At 41.0% G+C, this 17,006-nt stretch overlaps 1 protein-coding gene across 2 annotated transcripts in view; it reads left to right on the top strand.

Annotated features, from left to right (window-relative positions):
• The first annotated feature begins 624 nt into the window (after positions 1 to 624).
• CDYL (chromodomain Y like) overlaps positions 625 to 17,006 on the top strand; it is a 201,275-nt gene continuing 184,893 nt past the window's right edge. For both annotated transcript variants that reach the window (XM_077810695.1, XM_077810694.1), the window contains exon 1: positions 625 to 913. In XM_077810695.1, the coding sequence (XP_077666821.1) occupies positions 890 to 913 (24 nt within the window). In that variant the 5' untranslated portion in view covers positions 625 to 889. The remainder of the gene's footprint in view (positions 914 to 17,006) is intronic.

Genomic DNA, 17,006 nt, shown 5'->3' with positions numbered 1-17,006 from the left:
GGTGGATGGGGATCCTGGTGGGGATGTGGAGGAGGGGGACAGGGATCCTCGTGGCATGGATGGGGATCATGGTAGGGATGAGTAGGAGTTGCAGGAGGATGATGAGTAGGTGGATGGGGATCCCGGTGGGGATAGGAGGAGGTGAGGGTTTAGCAGGCCCCGTCTCCTGTGAGCACTGGGACTCGCCCCATGGCTTTGCCTCTCTTCCCAGGCTGGCTGAGTGTGGCGGCCCCTTGCCCGGGCGGCCCGTCCCTTCCGCCCCAGCGGGACACACGCTCTTTCCAGGGCTGGAGCCAGGCGGGCGCCTCAACGCGCGCGGCCAGCCAGCCCCATGGCCGCTGTGCCAGCCTGCGCCGCGCCCGGCCAGGGAGCTCGCGCGGGCTGGCCCGCCGCCGCCGCCGCCGCCTCGCGGTGCCCTCCGCCGCGCAGACAATGGGAGATCAAAGCGGGGGAGGAGGAGGAGGAGGAGGATGGTGCGAGAGGCGGCTGAAGTCGAGCCGGAGCGGGTTGCGTGTGGCGCTCTCTCTGCGCTCGATTAGTGATCCTGGGGAGCGAGCCGGGGACAGAGGGGTGGGGGTACGGGGAGCCGCCGTGTGGGCGAGGGTGAGTGTGGGGTGAGTGTGTGTGTGTGTGTGTGCGCGCGCGAGCGGGTGAGTGCGCGAGCGAGTTGCGCAGCTGCTCTGCGCGCAGCCCCCGCCGCCGCCGCCGCCGCCGCAGCGCTGGCATTTCGTGCGGGGAGCGGCGGCCAGTTGCACCGGGGAGCGAGAGGCAGCAGCGCGCAGGAGGAGGAGGAGGAGGAAGAAGGAGGAGGAGGGAGGCCACACAGACACCAACTGAAACAAAGTATCTCCAAACCAGCCCCCAACTCCACCTTGTGAGACTCCCCAGCATGGCTTCCGAGGAACTCTACGAGGTAATGACCCAGAGCACCAGCCCTGCCCCCCCCCCCGCCCCCGCCCGTGCACACACTGCCCGACCCCCCGCCCTTCTTTCGGGGCTGTTTGAAACATTGCAGGCTTGTCACCACACTTGCTCCTGCTGCTGCCCCTTCTCTGCAGGGCCCGGCGGGTGCGGGGCTCCCAAGCCGCGGTGCCTGGTGCCCCCCCCCTTCCTCCCCAGTTTTGCTGGAGGAGGACGGAAATATGACTGAAAGGAGGAGACGGTAGAGTGTTGCCATTGGCCTGTGCTCCCCCAACAACACTTTGACTCCAGCGGGGGGTGTTGCTGGATGGTGGGGAGTAGCGCTGACAGCAGCGCCCTGTTTAGAGTGCAACACAAAAGTGTGCCGCTTGGTAATGTGCAAAAATGTGGGCAAAGCCGAGTTGTGGCATGTGTTGGGGGCGGAGGGGGTTTCCGTATGTGTGTGTATCAAAGTACCACCCTGTGCCTTGGCCATGCAGCAAGCTCAGGTGATGCAAAATATTAAAATTTAAACTGCTCATCCTCACACGGTAGAACAAGAAGGTTAAAGGTTGTAAGAGAAGCCATGAGAGCCAAAGTTAAGGCTCTGACACACCATCAATCACCAGGTTGTTGAGAAGTGCTTGAAGGGAGCAGTCAGGGCATGAGTTGGGGTCTTGGGGTAAGGAGGGGATGAGATGAGATTGAGATAGCCTTAACTTTGAATTTCCTGTCTTTTGATGCCTCAATTTCACATCCTTAACCTTAATTGAAAAGCATTATGGTTTCTCTTGGATGTAACTTCCTTGTTTTTATTTTTACAAGAGGCCATCCTTGGGAGTGTAGAACAGTCATTATTCTGGATCCATTCTGATTTCTTTGGTAAATGTGTATTCTCCTGAGCCAGCAAGGGTTTTGTCTCTTGGGAAAATGCATTTTAAGGCAGATTTAAAAAAAAAAAAGACTATTTGTACCCAGTGGTTGGAATTTTGTGTCATTAAGATTCAGTTGTAGAAGAGTGCACAGAGACTCTTTTTTTTTCTCTTCTACTGGTGCGTGTATAAAAATCGCCCATTAATGGAATTACATACATGCAACGATGGAAGAATAGACACACATAAACCAATGAAAAGTATCTTGTGTACACTTAAATTTATGAGTGGGCTTTCGTGGTGCTGAATTGGTAGACCAGAAAACCAAAGGCCTCTATTCCCAAGTCAGATAAATCATAGCTAATCGCTTTTACAAGTTTTTCCACCTTATTAATGTGGCTCAACTGAGTCTTGAAGGGGTCATTTCTAGAAGTAAGAAGATACATTTGGGGATCGATTTGGGAAATCCTCTAGGTGCAAAACTTACATTGATTTTGGTAGATGTTCTGCTGGTAAAAGGATTTGAGGAATTGGGCCCTTAGACTCTGTTCTCATTACAGTATTTGTCCTCTTTGGAGCATAAGCATTTCTAATCTGGTATCCTGTCTGATACCAATATCTGATGTTTGAGACTGTCATATAGAATATCAGTTTTGTAGGTGTCAAAATCAACCAATCTCTCCCGCTCCCTCCGTCCTGTTCTACTAGGAATTGCATTCGGTCTACAAATTCATACCAAGTGGGCCACTGAGCTCCACTATGATAGTAATGCATTTTGGTCACGTGACAGTGTTTTTGAAATGATAACTTAAGTGAACAACTCTATATCTCATTGCCAGTCCTCTGAGCAGTCTAGTTATTCCACCTGTTACTCAAAAGCCTGTTTTTTTCAAAACACCAAAAGTGGTTGGACCATGTCGTCATGGATTACTTTTTATCATTCTTAATCTAAAAATAAAATTAATTCTTTAATTATCCAAGTGAAGAGTATGCATAAGGCAACTAAACTTTTATTTTAAAGCTTGTATGATTTATAAATGGACAAACTGTCACTGATTTTTGTAATTTAAAACCAAAATTGCTGTCCAACCTTGCCAAGTTTCTTCTGGAGGACGAATTTGCATGGCTGTGCCATCAGTGCCTGATGCTGAACCATTAGAAGACATGAGATGTTGAATGTTTTTATAGGTAACTGGAACTCATTAAACTACAACTGTATAGACTGAGTACTTCTAACTCTGCTTCTAGTTTTTGTTTTTTGTTCTTTTGTGAGTTGTCTTTTAACTAAGGTGCTATATGATTCTTTGCATTCAGTAATATGAAGTCCAAAGTCATGCCCTATCAAGTGTGATTACAGCCCTGTTTTTCCAGTCTAATCATTTGTTTTGATCAAGAGATATAATCAAATATCTGAAAATGTTAATCAGTCTAACAATGACAGTTAAACATGCTGGTGTCAAAAGACCCCAGTCCTTCTAAAATAGAAACCTGAATTGAAAATTTTGTTGCAAGTAAAATTAAAAATTCAGAAGCACTGACCATTCAGTCACTGTATTGGAGGATTTTTTTTTAAACTCTTGTTATTAAGGATATTTTCTCTTGAGACAGGAAGCATGGTTATAGGTCAAGATTTGTAATTCAAATGCAGACAACTTGAAAGACCCCAAAACTTTGGAAGAATACTTTGGACAAGCTGTGGATCCTATCTATTATTAGTTCATGAGCTTTTATAGGGGCCTTTTTAATGGTAACTAATTGCTCAAGAAAGAATGCAAGATCAGAAGAAAATCTGAAAGATTCATTGTGGAGAGACATCAGAGATCAGTTGTTTTGTTTTGTTTTTTTGCTTTATTTTTTTCTCTTCTCTTCTGGACGATAACCTAAAGATGTGATCTTGACTGTATATCCATGATTGTGACAAGTGAGTGTTTTTCCTTCTAAATGCCTTACCTAATTTTTCAAGTGATGTTACAGTTGGTGATGGACCTGAGGCAGTTGGTGGACAAGACAAGTGACAGAAAGGTCCCTCTCACTTTTTCCCAAATTTGTCCACATGTAAGGGTTTGACTTGCTCTTTTTTATGGCATCTCCCCTGCCCCATACCCCCCAGTGCACTCCCCTTTTAGAAACTCCTGTGCATACTTAACAGCTATTTAAGCAAAGATTAGGATTAGTTTCTCCTGCAGTTTGGTTTATTTCACTCTCTTTTCTTCTGTGTTTATGAAAGACCTTGACCAACTTTCATTGCTTTGCTGGCACCTCCCTATTGCAAGATGATAATCAATAGTTTTTGTTGGATCAGCAGGGGAACTGGTGATCCCAAATTATACAGACAGCTCAACTGCAAAGCAAGTTGCAAGTACTTTGTAGTGGTTTGCCTAACCTCTTCTGGCAGAGCTCTATAGTGGTGATTGGGATTAAAATAATACTAAATAGTTGGTGGTGTGAGAGATTTGTGTTGGAATCATGAAGGTTATCCCGTTTAAATGTTTCTGGGTACAACTGCATATTAACAGCTAGCTTAACAACAACAACAAAAAGTCTGGCATTTAGTAGGCAGTTCGCCCCCCGCCCCCCCCCCCCAAAAAAAAACAAAAAAAAAAAACCCAAAAAACTTGCTGCAATGGGTTTGGAAAACACTCGTTTCTAAATTTTAGTGCAGTGGACTTTGTGCAGTGGAAGTGATGTGAGTTATTTTGTGGCTTTTGGAGACTGTAGTGTGATTAGATACAAAGTGTTTCCATTCTGCCTATAAACATTTCTGTTGATGTTACAGCTTTTGACTTGTCCCATCGAATGAATTTCTCTTAATGAGTAAACATGGTCCAGGTCTGATTTTGCTTTTGTTAAGTCAATGATTTTGGGTTTTATCAGGAAGCAACGGAAACCAAATCCACCTGAATTTAGCCAATGGGTAACATTACTGCTTTTCATTTTGTATTTCACTTTGTCATTGTTCATAAACCTGATCATCATATGACTTAACATCTATCAAGTCGTTTTCCATTAAAAATATTAAAACTTTACATGTTTCAGCCATTGCAGTCCACATTTTCAGACTGACTTTCATATGCTTATAGTAAGGAAAAAGAAAAGGAGTACTTGTGGCACTGTAGAGACTTACCAATTTATTTGAGCATAAGCTTTCGCGAGCTACAGCTCACTTCCTCGGATGCATCTGTGCATGCTGTAGCTCACGAAAGCTTATGCTCAAATAAATTGGTAAGTCTCTACGGTGCCACAAGTACTCCTTTTCTTTTTTCTTTTTGCGAATACAGACTAACGCGGCTGTTACTCTGAAACCTGATAGTAGGGAAAGATACTCAGGAGCCTTTAAAAATTATATTTTCATCCTTAATATATTTCTTGAACATATGTAAGACTTCACTTCAAAAGACAGTATGTAATCTCAAAAAAAAATGTAAAAATCTGCACAGGCTTAGTGAAATCACAAGTTGGGGCTCATTACATGAGTAAATGGATGAAATTCTGTGGCCTGTGTTATATAAGAGGTCAGACTATATCCCTTCTAGCCTTAAAATCTCTGAAAAATCACACACTGTGCATACAATTTTTGTCCTACACATAAAATATACTTGGACTACAGAGGACTACTGCTCATATGCTTATTTTTGAAATAGTACTTTTTAAAAATTTTCTCCTGGATGGGAAATATCTACTTCAACACATGGATCTTTCCATATATTGTGGTGTATTGGTATCTAAACCATAGTCCAAGTTGATCTGTTTTATTAAGAAATTTAAACCTCTTATTTTATTAAAAAATGTCATGGAATGGCAAAAACCAAAACACACAATATAAACTTTGAGTACTACTGACATATTTTTCTTGGTGGTTTGATGAAAAATGAATTGATACTGAGAATGAGTTACAATCCCCTATTTGGGTGACCCTCTCCTCCCCCCCCCCCCCCCCCCCAGTGGAGTGTGTCTCTTTTTTCTCTAGCAAGCAGTATAAAGTATTCTGGCACCTGTCCTTTGGCCACATTGTTTCTCCACATGTGCTGATTCCTAGAATATCAGTTAGGTTTTGTTTGTCTGTAAAGTGGTTTACAACCTTTTATCCATAATGGCAAATTGATGCACCAAGGCAGACCAGTCAAATGTTGTTTGACAACAAATGTGCTGTGGTGGAATTGCTGTTTCTCACTTCGAAGAGGGGCAGAGACTTGCTTTCCCATTCTCCAACTAATCAGAATCCCATGTAGCCTAAAGCAGTGGTTCCTAAACTTGTTCCGCTGCTTGTGCAGGGAAAGGCCCTGGTGGGCCGGGCCGGTTTGTTTACCTGCCGCATCCACAGGTTCGTCCGATTGCGGCTCCCAGTGGCCATAGTTCGCTGCTCCAGGCCAATGGGAGCTGCTGGAAGCAGCGGCCAATATGTCCCTTGGCCTGCGCCGCTTCCAGAAGTTTCCATTCTCCTGGAGCAGCAAACTGCGGCCACTGGGAGCCACAATCGGCCGAACTTGTGGGCGCGGCAGGTAAATAAAAACCGGCCCGGCCCACCAGGGGCTTTCCCCGCACAAGCAGCAGAACAAGTTTGGGACCACTGGCCTAAAGGAACAATTCCCAAGCTTGCAAAGAAGACACAGTGTGTTCAAATCTCACCTCTAAGTGCTGTTTAAATTCTCGTGTGGTTAACTACCTTACTGAGACAGCCAACCTAGAAAATAGTTAGGGAAGAGCCACTGCTCCCTCCCATTTTTTAAAGTAAGTTAACAAAGAACTTACACAATGTGGGTTCTGTGCATACAGTAACATCTCTAATATGACAAACCTGCATCTTATCTACTGCACCACACAGTGGCTAAAACAGTTTGGGTTATCCAATCTCTAACCACTATGATTCACACTCCTCTTCTCTGAGAACAAAGGATGGAATCTAGGATTCCTGTTCCCCAGTATTCTACTGCTGGCTACTAAATAGTTTTGCAACCCACTGTGAAAGTGTGCCATGGTCTCAAGTAGCTAGCTTAGAAAGACACTAGCAATTACTTCTGTGGCTCAAAGAGTAAGGGCCTAAGGTAGGATTCTGAAGGTCAAGGGATTCAAATCCTTCTGTTACTCTGTGGGAGGATGGTATAGTTGCATGTGAATCACAAAATGGAAAAAACATTTTAAAACCGTGTTTATCTGTACATGATGTGAATAGCCAAAGTACACATTTTATTAATTTGTCACACATTTTCCTTTGGTAACCCCCTAGTGTGTGTTATGTGCCCCTTTTTGTGTCCAGTCCACAGAGGATATGAGCCTGTGACTGCCCATGCTCTTTAGCTCAAGTTGTAAGGACTCCATGTTTTTTGTTCTGGAGGTCATTGGTTCAGTGTTGGCCAAGATGGTGGCCATGATGCTTGCGGATTACATAGACTCTTCACAGAAGTTCATTCCAGCTGATAGGTTATTTTATCATGGAGAGTTGCTCTGGCTATCCTTACTTGCATTAACTCTTCAATAAGAATAAAATATTAGACACACACAACTTACTAAAGCACATCACGTCCTCGCATGGTCTTCAGGAGGGTTGACGTAGTCAGGAGCAGCGTCAGCAGCTCAGTTTCTTTCTCTGATTACGAGACAGATGCAGCACTGCTTTTCCCTGACCCTTGGGAGCTATCGTCTGAGATACACCAAAGGTGTACCTAAAACCAAACAACCTAGGAAATTAGGGGTGGAAACCCGCCCCCCCCCCCCCCAATGTTCAGTGATAGTTAAGGTTCTGGCTGGACATGCCTCATCTTCACTAAACTTATTTCCATGCTTTTAAGTGAAGGGGAAAGACTTGTGTGTTCCTTTCCACCCCTCCAATTGCCTGCAGCACTGTTGATGATACACTCCAAGGCTTCGTAAGACTTTCACTTCCATCTTAAATAGATATGCAAAAGCACAACATACCCAAACCTCAGCAGATTTGCACTCAAACAAAACATTAAGATTTACCTCAATAGTGTAAAGACAAAATAACTTTCTGAATGTGTGGCACTCAGATGTGCTGATCTGTTGATATAAAAGCTTATGAGGTCACTCTTAAGGTTTTGTGTTAGCATACAAATTTGATGAGATGCGGGGTGGGTGGGGTTTATATATTGCTTTTGGGTATCTTGTCAAGATGGAAGTGAAAGCATTATGGAGTGTTGGCATGGTGCCTACCACGCTGCCAATAATATGAGGGTGGAAAGAAATGCACAAATCTTTCCCCTTAACTTCTTATTTTCTGTGCTTTTAAGATTTTGGGTGAATAGATGTGTCTTGCCGCAACCTTAACTGTCACTTTTTCTCTTCTTTCTCTTTCTTTGATTCCTGTCCATCAACTCAGCAGTGACGGTGGGTCTGAATGAGGTTATTCTCTGTAAATCCTCCTTGGTCAATGCTATGAGGTTAATATCATCTGTGAATCTAAGGTTATTCACTGTCCTTCCTCCTAGCCTGACTCTTCTCGTTTCATCTCTCAGTGCTACAGACAGTACTGCTTCCAGTACCAAGTGGAACAAATCTGGCGATAATATACATCCTTATCTCACTCCTTGCTGTCATTCTGAACTAATCCTTCAGCTTCTTGTTTTCTCTTGCCACGCTCCTGGTCTTGCTGCAGATGTTTTCTATTGACTTGATCAATTTCAGTTCTGGGATGCCATACAATCTTAAGATTTGCCATTACCCTTTCTACAAAATGCTATCAAAAGCCTGTTTGAAGTCTTATAGAATTGTTGTAATAGGTTTGGTTGTGTTCTGTATATTTCTCCAATGTCTGTCTTATCAAAAATAGCCGATTTGTTGTACTTCATTCTGGTCTGAATCCTACCCGTTCCTCTGTAAGCACTGCTTCCACATACCTCTTCACCAGGACGTTGCAGAGGGGAATGAATGCTTTTTCCTGGAATACTCAATCTGATGATTCCTCTGTGGTTCTTGCTCTCGCTCATATCTCCTTTTTTATAGGTCAGTTCTATTATCACTCCCTCCTCCCCTGTTCGCTTGGCACTTGCTGTTGCATATAAATCTTGTTGAATAGCTTGTTGCCTTTACTGTGTAAAATGTCACTAAACTTTTTTTTTTTTTTGCACTAATTAATACTAAAGATGTCAGTGTTTCCCTTTGGTATGTAGTCTTACATTTTGTTCACACTTTATCTTGACCTAGAATATTGTTAGTCATTTATGTATCTTTCATGATCAAATGTCGTTTCAGTGGCCATAACACTTAATTTTGTGTGTAATTTTTTTTCTTGTTGGACTTTTCTTAATATTTACAGAACAATTTGGTATTCTTTAAAACTAAGCTTTTTGATCTGTTGTCAATATTAATAGAAAAACAAAACTAGCATAAGACTTTCTAATGCAGGCAGGTCCAATACACTATGAAGACAAGAGTAATTACCGTTTTGGTAAACATCCTCAATAGACTTGCATGTGCCTCTTTAGTGGTGATCTACTATAGATCTTTTGCATTAGATGTTTGTAAAGATGGATTTATAGATATTAATGAAAATCATTCTCTTAACCTAAGGTAGGTTTCTGTTTTTAATGATTTTTGTAGCCATTTTGTTAGTATAAAATGTGAAAGATAACCACTTGCATATTCACTCAATACTTGTTTAACTGTCTACTTGTTCTCTTGAATAATGAAACAAAGTAATTACTGTAACTATCAATTTGTTTGTGATGTTTCAGTGACACTTTGTACATTTTAAAACCTGTTGTATAAAATATAATGATAAAATGGGTTAATGACTGTCAGGGTTCTCCTTGCCTCAAGGCCATGTTGCTTTGAATTTGAGCGGCCCAGCCACATTTACATAGTACACAGCTATGCAGTCCCTTTTAAAAAACAAGCAAACAAAACTCAAAATAAGAAACATCTTAACTTCCAGATTTCCCTGCTTTTGAGACACACATTGAGACCATTTAAGTTTTTCTCGAGACTATTCTGAAATATTGTATGGGGGAAACACTAATTTTTTTAACCACGACTTCTTTTATGCTTCTGGTGTCCAGAGTTGTGTATTTTATTTTGTTTTGTTGTTTGTTTTGCAAACAAGGTAAATTCTTTTTACTATTTTGGTAATTAACAGTTATACAAGGGGTGGTTTTCTGGAATAAGACTAGCTTGTGTAAATCACTTATTTTATGGCATATTTCAGATTTGGCTTTTGTAGAGAGTGTCATGATTTAAAGTCCAGTTACTCAAATATCTTATAAAAGGTGTTTTATCTCAGCAAGAATTTGTCCATAAAAATATTATATAGGTATGCATTTCAGTTGACATTAAGCCTAAATTATAAAAATGTTTACAAAATAAAAGACTCTGAAGTTGTAATGTGCTGACAGTAGTGAAACAAGGTTCTGTGGTTTAGATGTGTGTTTTGTTTGTTTTTAAAAGTGTGGTTCCCCTATGAAAAGTAGTTACATAAGTTAATATAATGATTAAAACCTTCATAATAGATATGTTGTCTAATGAAGTAATAGCTGCTTGCTTTAGTGGCAGGAATAACTTTTCCTCCAGTTAGCCTTACAGAGTCAAAACAGCTGCAAGAGAGTGAGAGGGATTCTATTCTGGCCTGGTGCTCGTTAGAATTGTTAACTACATCCAACTGCAGAAGCCGATTCTGCCTGCAGTTAAATTTGCACAATTGTATTCAATACTAACAATGCTTGTCCACCTCTAGACTAGACCACATACAGGTTTTTGTGTCTGTTACTGCCTCTGAGCTAATAGATCTGGGATAAAATTCTGGATCTAATGAAGTCATTGGGATTTTTGTCATTGACTTCAGTGGAACCAGGATTTCATTCTTGCTCTTTTAGCTGAAGCAGTAGAGGTTCATGCTTTTAGATGCAGATGTTCTAGGTTCATTCCCTGCCAGTGGTCTACTCAGGGGCAGAGCTTCACAATCCCAGTGAAGACTTGTAAAATTTGCAACTGAGACGAGATTAGTATATGTGATCCATATAGCAAAATAAGATCTAGCTGTCTTGTATGACCAGACTTTTGGTGTAGAACATACAAATATCTATCAGAAAATGAAAGAGAAAGGTCATGGTGTTACAGTAAAACAAATTGTAGTAATGAATTCCAGAATCTATTACTGGGTATTTGAAACTGTCAACCACTGTAGTAGATAACCATAAACTTCAGTTAATTTTATTATTTATATTTCAGTATATTAGTCTTCCTTACCCTACAATGGTAAATGAAAAATTAACCTTGTTTGTTACAGTTCGGGTTTTAAAAAGAAAAAAGTCATGTCATTTATTTATTTATTTATTTATTTATTTATTTGCCATACAGATGCCAGGACTTGGAATACGTTGGCAGACCAGTACAAATGTTTTCAGGCCAGTGTGTTTTTTCAAGTGCTTGTCTTGGATCACTGATCAGGAAAGAATTTGATCTCTGATTGGAAACATGTTTTAAAAACAAAACAAACTAGATGCTGTGAAATTTTCATCCTCATGGTTCATTGTATGCTTTTTTTGTGTAGTATGGGAAATACTTGGATAAGACAAAATTTTTAGAAGCCTACAGCTAGTTTAACATCTTCTGGTTTTCTGGAGGCATGGTTTCAGCATAAATATGTTGAAAAGCTGTATTTTTATCCAAATTACAGATGATCAATATGAACAAGGGAATTGCATTCCAAGGTACAAATTACCAATAATTATCTTTTTGTTCTGAAGGATCATAAAAATTTATTTTATTCATATAAGAAGAAACGTCTCTTGGCAAAACTTATGTCAGAAAGATAGCCTTTTACTTCATATTGCAGGATTTTGTTTGTATTTTGTTTTATTTTGTTCTCTGTCATGTTGGGCTCATTTTATCTCTCAAGGTATGCTCTTATTTGGCTTCAGTTTCTTAACAAAATATTTGATTCTAAGAGATAAGGTATAAATTCAAGAGTTGAAGGACTTTTCTTTGGGACGTGGTGTTGTAAGGCTGTTGTGACGGGGCAAGGCCAGATGGCTATAGAAAAGTAGTGGGAGATAGATATATTCGCTCCAGGCTAAACAAATCCCTGGTACCAGGTTAAGTGAAATGGAAGCTGCTCCAGGTCAATTAAGACACCTGGGGCCAATTAAGAACTTTCCAGAAGGCAGGGAGAAGGCTAGGTTGATTGGGACACCTGAAGCCAATCAGGGACTGTCTGAAACTAGTTAAAAGCCTCCCAGTTAGTCAGGTGGGTGTGCATGTCAGGAGCTGTGGGAGGAAGTTGCGCTCTTGGGGAAACTGAGTAGGATACACCATATCAGGCACAAGGAAGGAGGCCCTGAGGTAAGGGTGAAGTGGAGCTTGAGGAAGGGAGGGCTGCGGGGGGGGAAGTAGCCCAGGGAATTGTACATGTTATGTTTCTATAAGCTCAGCTACCATAGCTGATAGTATTAGGGTCCCTGGGCTGGAGTCCGGAGTAGAGGGTGGGCCCGGGCTCCCCCCCCCCCCCCCGCCACCTTTGCCCCCTGATTAATCACTGAGACTGGGAGACAACAGAGACTGTGCAAGGAAGGATAACTTCTCCTCCCCTCCCTTGCTGTCTTATGATGAAAATGGCTCAGTAGACTGTGACCCTTGTCTCTAGAGAAAGAAGGGTTACGTGGAGGGTCACAGTGAGCCTCTGAGGCTAGAGAAATCTGCCAGGAAATGCGGGACCCACGGAGGCAAGGACAGAGCTTTGTCACACTGTTGACAGAAAGATTGTTGAAACATGGATGTCAGTGCATCAAGAAGTTGTTTGCTTTGGCAGTTTATGTCCATGACTGCAGAAAAATAGTGATACTAAAGACCTACTATTTCATATGTTTTCAAAACCATACCCCTAAAACCTGTTTTGTTATCAAGTATAGTATAGTAAAACCTTGCTAATTTGCACATAGTGAATCCACCCCTTCCTGGCTTCTTGTCCCGGTTTCCTTGCCCAGCCAGTTCTCCCCCTTCCGCTCCCTGTCCCCCAATTCAGGTCTGACTCTTGTCTTCTCTGCAGTTGATTCAGGCAGCTACCTCCTCCATGCTACCTGGTCATCAGCAGGAGGAGGTCATTGAGAGCACAAGAGAGAGAGGCTCCCTGATCTCATTTCTTGGGCTTGGACTTGCCCTGATGTATTCAGGAAACTGTAATTATAGGGGAAGTCCTGTTAGGCCTTCTACAGCCATTGGTTGGTGCCTGCTTGGTGCGGTTGGAATCTATGGGAAATGAAGCTACAAAGCTCTATCAAGTCTCGATGGAGCAAATGCAAATTGCAGTTTTTCAGAAAATGATAACTTGGCCAAATTTGGGTGGAGTTTCAAGGGGATGGCAAAAGGTATGTCCTTGCTTCACAGGCCATCCCACTGCCAAATTTCAAGTTCCTGTTCCAATGCTTGGGGTTACTAGAGCTTTTCAAAGAAAACCTCACCAGAACAAAACAATATATTTTTCCTCAGACTCATTCTTGGAAGTAGCTGAGCTACTTTGTCTGAATTTTCCTCCCTCAAATCAGTCCGATGTAGATGCCCAGCCTGGAATGTCTCAGTCCAAATAGTTAAAGTTATGAGCAACTGAAAACAGGGTCTAATAATGGAAAGTCTAGAGCAACCTTAATAATAGGCAGTGCTACCAGTCACGTTCATAATAATAATATGGTGTATGTATGCATGTGTACAGAGGCAGACTGAGTGGGTCACATGCAAGGAGATTATACCACAAGCACAAGCCACAACAGAAATGCCTCCTCCCCCTCTGCCTTGAGAAATTAGGTATTTGCCATGAAGGCAAATGCCCATGCCTTCTATTTCACTCATCTGGTACAGGATGATCCACCCTTCTATCCACTGCTGGCATGGTCCTGGAGACTCTGGGTGATATTAGTGGATGAATGTAGTTGAGTAGTGCTGGTGGTGCTGAAACTTGCTGAAAAATTAATGGATCCTGGATGCATTTATCCTAATTTCACCAAAATGTTCCCCTGTCTTGGCAAGAGATAAAAAATCTCCACTGATTTTTAAAAATCTTTCTTTGTAGTTAAATGTTGGTTAGTTTCCCAAAACTGTTGAAGTTTAAGAAAACTTTAAGAAAAGTTAATATTTGTCCCTCAACTAGTTCTAACTCCCAACAAAATCTGAGAGGACATTGAATCCCATGTTGATGGTGCCATCACGAGTAGCAGTGCACGTTCAAGAGGAGGTACACATCCCAGTGACGTGGACTTGTATTTTCCCCCTTAAGTCTGATTTTTTTTTTCACTATAACTTCAGTATTTCATGTGACAGTGGGAAATTTTCAGCATCTACATGGGACTCATGTGACCTCTGACCCTTTTAGAGCTAAGATGTATAAATGTTAACATTTCTCTGACTTTTTTGTGAAGCTATTGAGGTACACATAATTAATATTCATTCACCACAAATATTTTAGAAAATGAAGTTTAAAGCATGGTAATCATGTAGTTTATTAAAAGTTCTGGATTTTTTCCCTCTTGGAGAGCATTACCAGAAATATAAATTTTGCAGACCTGTGAAATCCTACTGTATTCCAGTTATGGATTCAAACACCTCTGCAAACACAAGGTGAAAACAGTTGGATTGCACAGGTGTAACGGATGGTGCAGTTTGCCTGATAGAGGCTCTATTACAGTTGGTGATGTGCAAGATGGAAAGTACCAAGCTTGATTTTCCAAGTCCAAGCTGAATTGGACATGGTGGCAGTTTAAAAACACCTTTTTACTTAAATGCTAGTCATGCTTAGATATGGAAATCACTGATAAATACTGAAGGTGGAATCCCATGATGCTTTTGTCAGGGTTCCTTCCCCACTCTGAACTGTAGGGTACAGATGTGGGGACCTGCATGAAAGACCGCCTAAGCTTATTCTTACCAGCTTAGGTTAAAAACTTCCCCAGGGTACAAACTTTGCCTTGTCCTTGAAGAGTATGCTGCCACCACCAAGCGTTTTAAACAAAGAACAGGGAAAGAGACCACTTGGAGATGTCTTCCCCCCCGCTGCCCCAAAATATCCCCCCAAGCCCTACACACCCCCTTTCCTGGGGAGGTGTAAGAATAATATCCTAACCAATTGGTTACAAAATCATCAAACACCCTAACCCCTGGATCTTGGAACAATGGAAAAATCAGTCAGGTTCTTAAAAGAAGGCTTTTATTTAAAAAAAAAAAAAAAAAAAAAAAAGAGGTAGAAATCATCTCTGTAAAATCAGGATGGGAAATACTTTACAGGGTATTCAGATTCAAAACACAGAGGATCCCCCTCTGGGCAAAACCTTAAAGTTACAGAAAACAGGAATAAACCTCCCTCTTAGCCCAGGGAAAACTCTCATAAAACAAAAGATAAACTAATCTGCCTTGCCTGGCTTACCTATACTGGTTACAACATTGGAGACTTGGATTAGGATGGGTTGGAGAAGATGGGTTTCTGTCTGGCCTCTCTCAGTCCCAAGAGAGAACAACCCCGTAAACAAAGAGCACAAAACAGAAACCTTCCTTCCCCCAAGGTTTGAAAATATCCTGTCCCCTTATTGGTCCTTTGGGTCAGGTGCAAGCCAGGTTAGCTGAGCTTCTTAACCCTTTACAGGTAACAGGATGTTGCCTTTGGCCAGAGGGATTTTATAGCACTGTATACAGAAAGGTGGTTACCCTTCCCTTTATATTTATGACAGCTTTTTTTTTTTAACTCACTTTTCAGGGTAGATCCACGTTCTAAAAACAATTAGTTCTAATTACCACCTTACATTTCCCCTCCAATTCATTTCCAGCATCATTTTGATAGTTTGAGCTTCGGGTTATCATTGTTTTATATCATTTGAAAACTGGGATTACAACTATTAAATTTTAGCTCTAACCATTCTCAGAATATAGTAGCAAGTAAAATCAAGTTTGAATTGAAGAATGGAGTTGGAAAGGCAAAAGCGTATTCAGAATGTGATTTGAAGTTCATATTTTTAAAAAATATGTTAAATCCAGCTTTCCAGTGATATACAACTTTCCAGTGTTGTGCAGAATTAATTTCTTTATCTGTGGTCTTGAAATGGTCACTGCTGTCTCACACCAGGCAAAAATATAATTCAGGCTCAGGGTTTCATAAATGGAAAGAATCAAGGTTTGAAGGGATGTAGAGACGAAATTCCTTAATTGCCTGCATACCAATGATTGTATTCACTTCTCAGTGTCTAAGAATTTCAAGTGCTCATTTATTAAAACTAAATTTTGATACAATAGCTATTACTGAAACATAGTGGGAGGAGTCACATGATTGGGATGTTAAAATCTCTGAATACACACCCTATTTAAGAAGGATCCTGAAGACAGAAATAGAGCAGGTGTTGTTCTATACCAAAACTACCATTACATGCTTTAGAATAATTGACAGTTCAGAAATGTAGGAGCCAGCATGCTTATAGATCAGTGTTCTGACAAATCACAAGATGTGGTCCTGTTTGGAATCCATTATAGACTACCAAATCAAACTAGCAAACAGGATGAACCATACTTCAAACAACTAGTTATGATGTGTAGAAAAAACTGCACTTTCTATCATGTATTTCAAACTGGAGGTGTTATGCAGACACTAGTAAAACTTCCGTGGAGTTTCTAAAATTTAGATGATTTTCTATCACAAAAAGTATTACATCCTACTCGAGGTAATTCTATATTAGATCTCATTTTGACAAAGGTGAAATCTAATGAGAAATCACTAAACGAAAAATTAGTGATTGCCTAGATAAAAGTAATCATGACCTAGTTACATTTGTTTTGTCCAAAGAGAAAGTAGTCCCAACCTGGGACTTTTAAAATAAATATATATATACCTGACACTTTTAAAAAAAGGGTCAACTTCCAGAAGCTAAAAATAATAACAATGGGCAAAACTGATTTGATTTAAATTTTAAATGTGTATGATAATTGGGAGATTAAAAAAAAAAAAATCTTCACAAGAGGTCCCAAAACCACGATTCTGCTATCAGAACAGAAGTCTTCACCCTGAGTAAGAAGGGAAGTGAAAGCAGCAATGGAAAAATAAAATAATCTATAACAACTACATGTAGCTGACAACAATGGCCATAAATTAGCCGTCATGAATTGCATACAGTTGATAAGGGAAGTGAAAGGAATTAATGAAAAATCCATGGCCACTAGGGTAAAGGACAATGTAGAGGGCTTTTAAAAAACTATATCAAGAACAACAGAAATCCTAGTAATGGTGTAGGTCTGTTGCTAGAAAGGGATGATAAAATT

Source organism: Eretmochelys imbricata, chromosome 2, assembly GCF_965152235.1.
Source record: "Eretmochelys imbricata isolate rEreImb1 chromosome 2, rEreImb1.hap1, whole genome shotgun sequence".
In the NCBI taxonomy this organism is placed as follows: Eukaryota; Metazoa; Chordata; order Testudines; family Cheloniidae; genus Eretmochelys; species Eretmochelys imbricata.
Note: the sequence above shows the minus strand (reverse complement) of the source record. Positions and strands in the feature narration are given on the sequence as shown.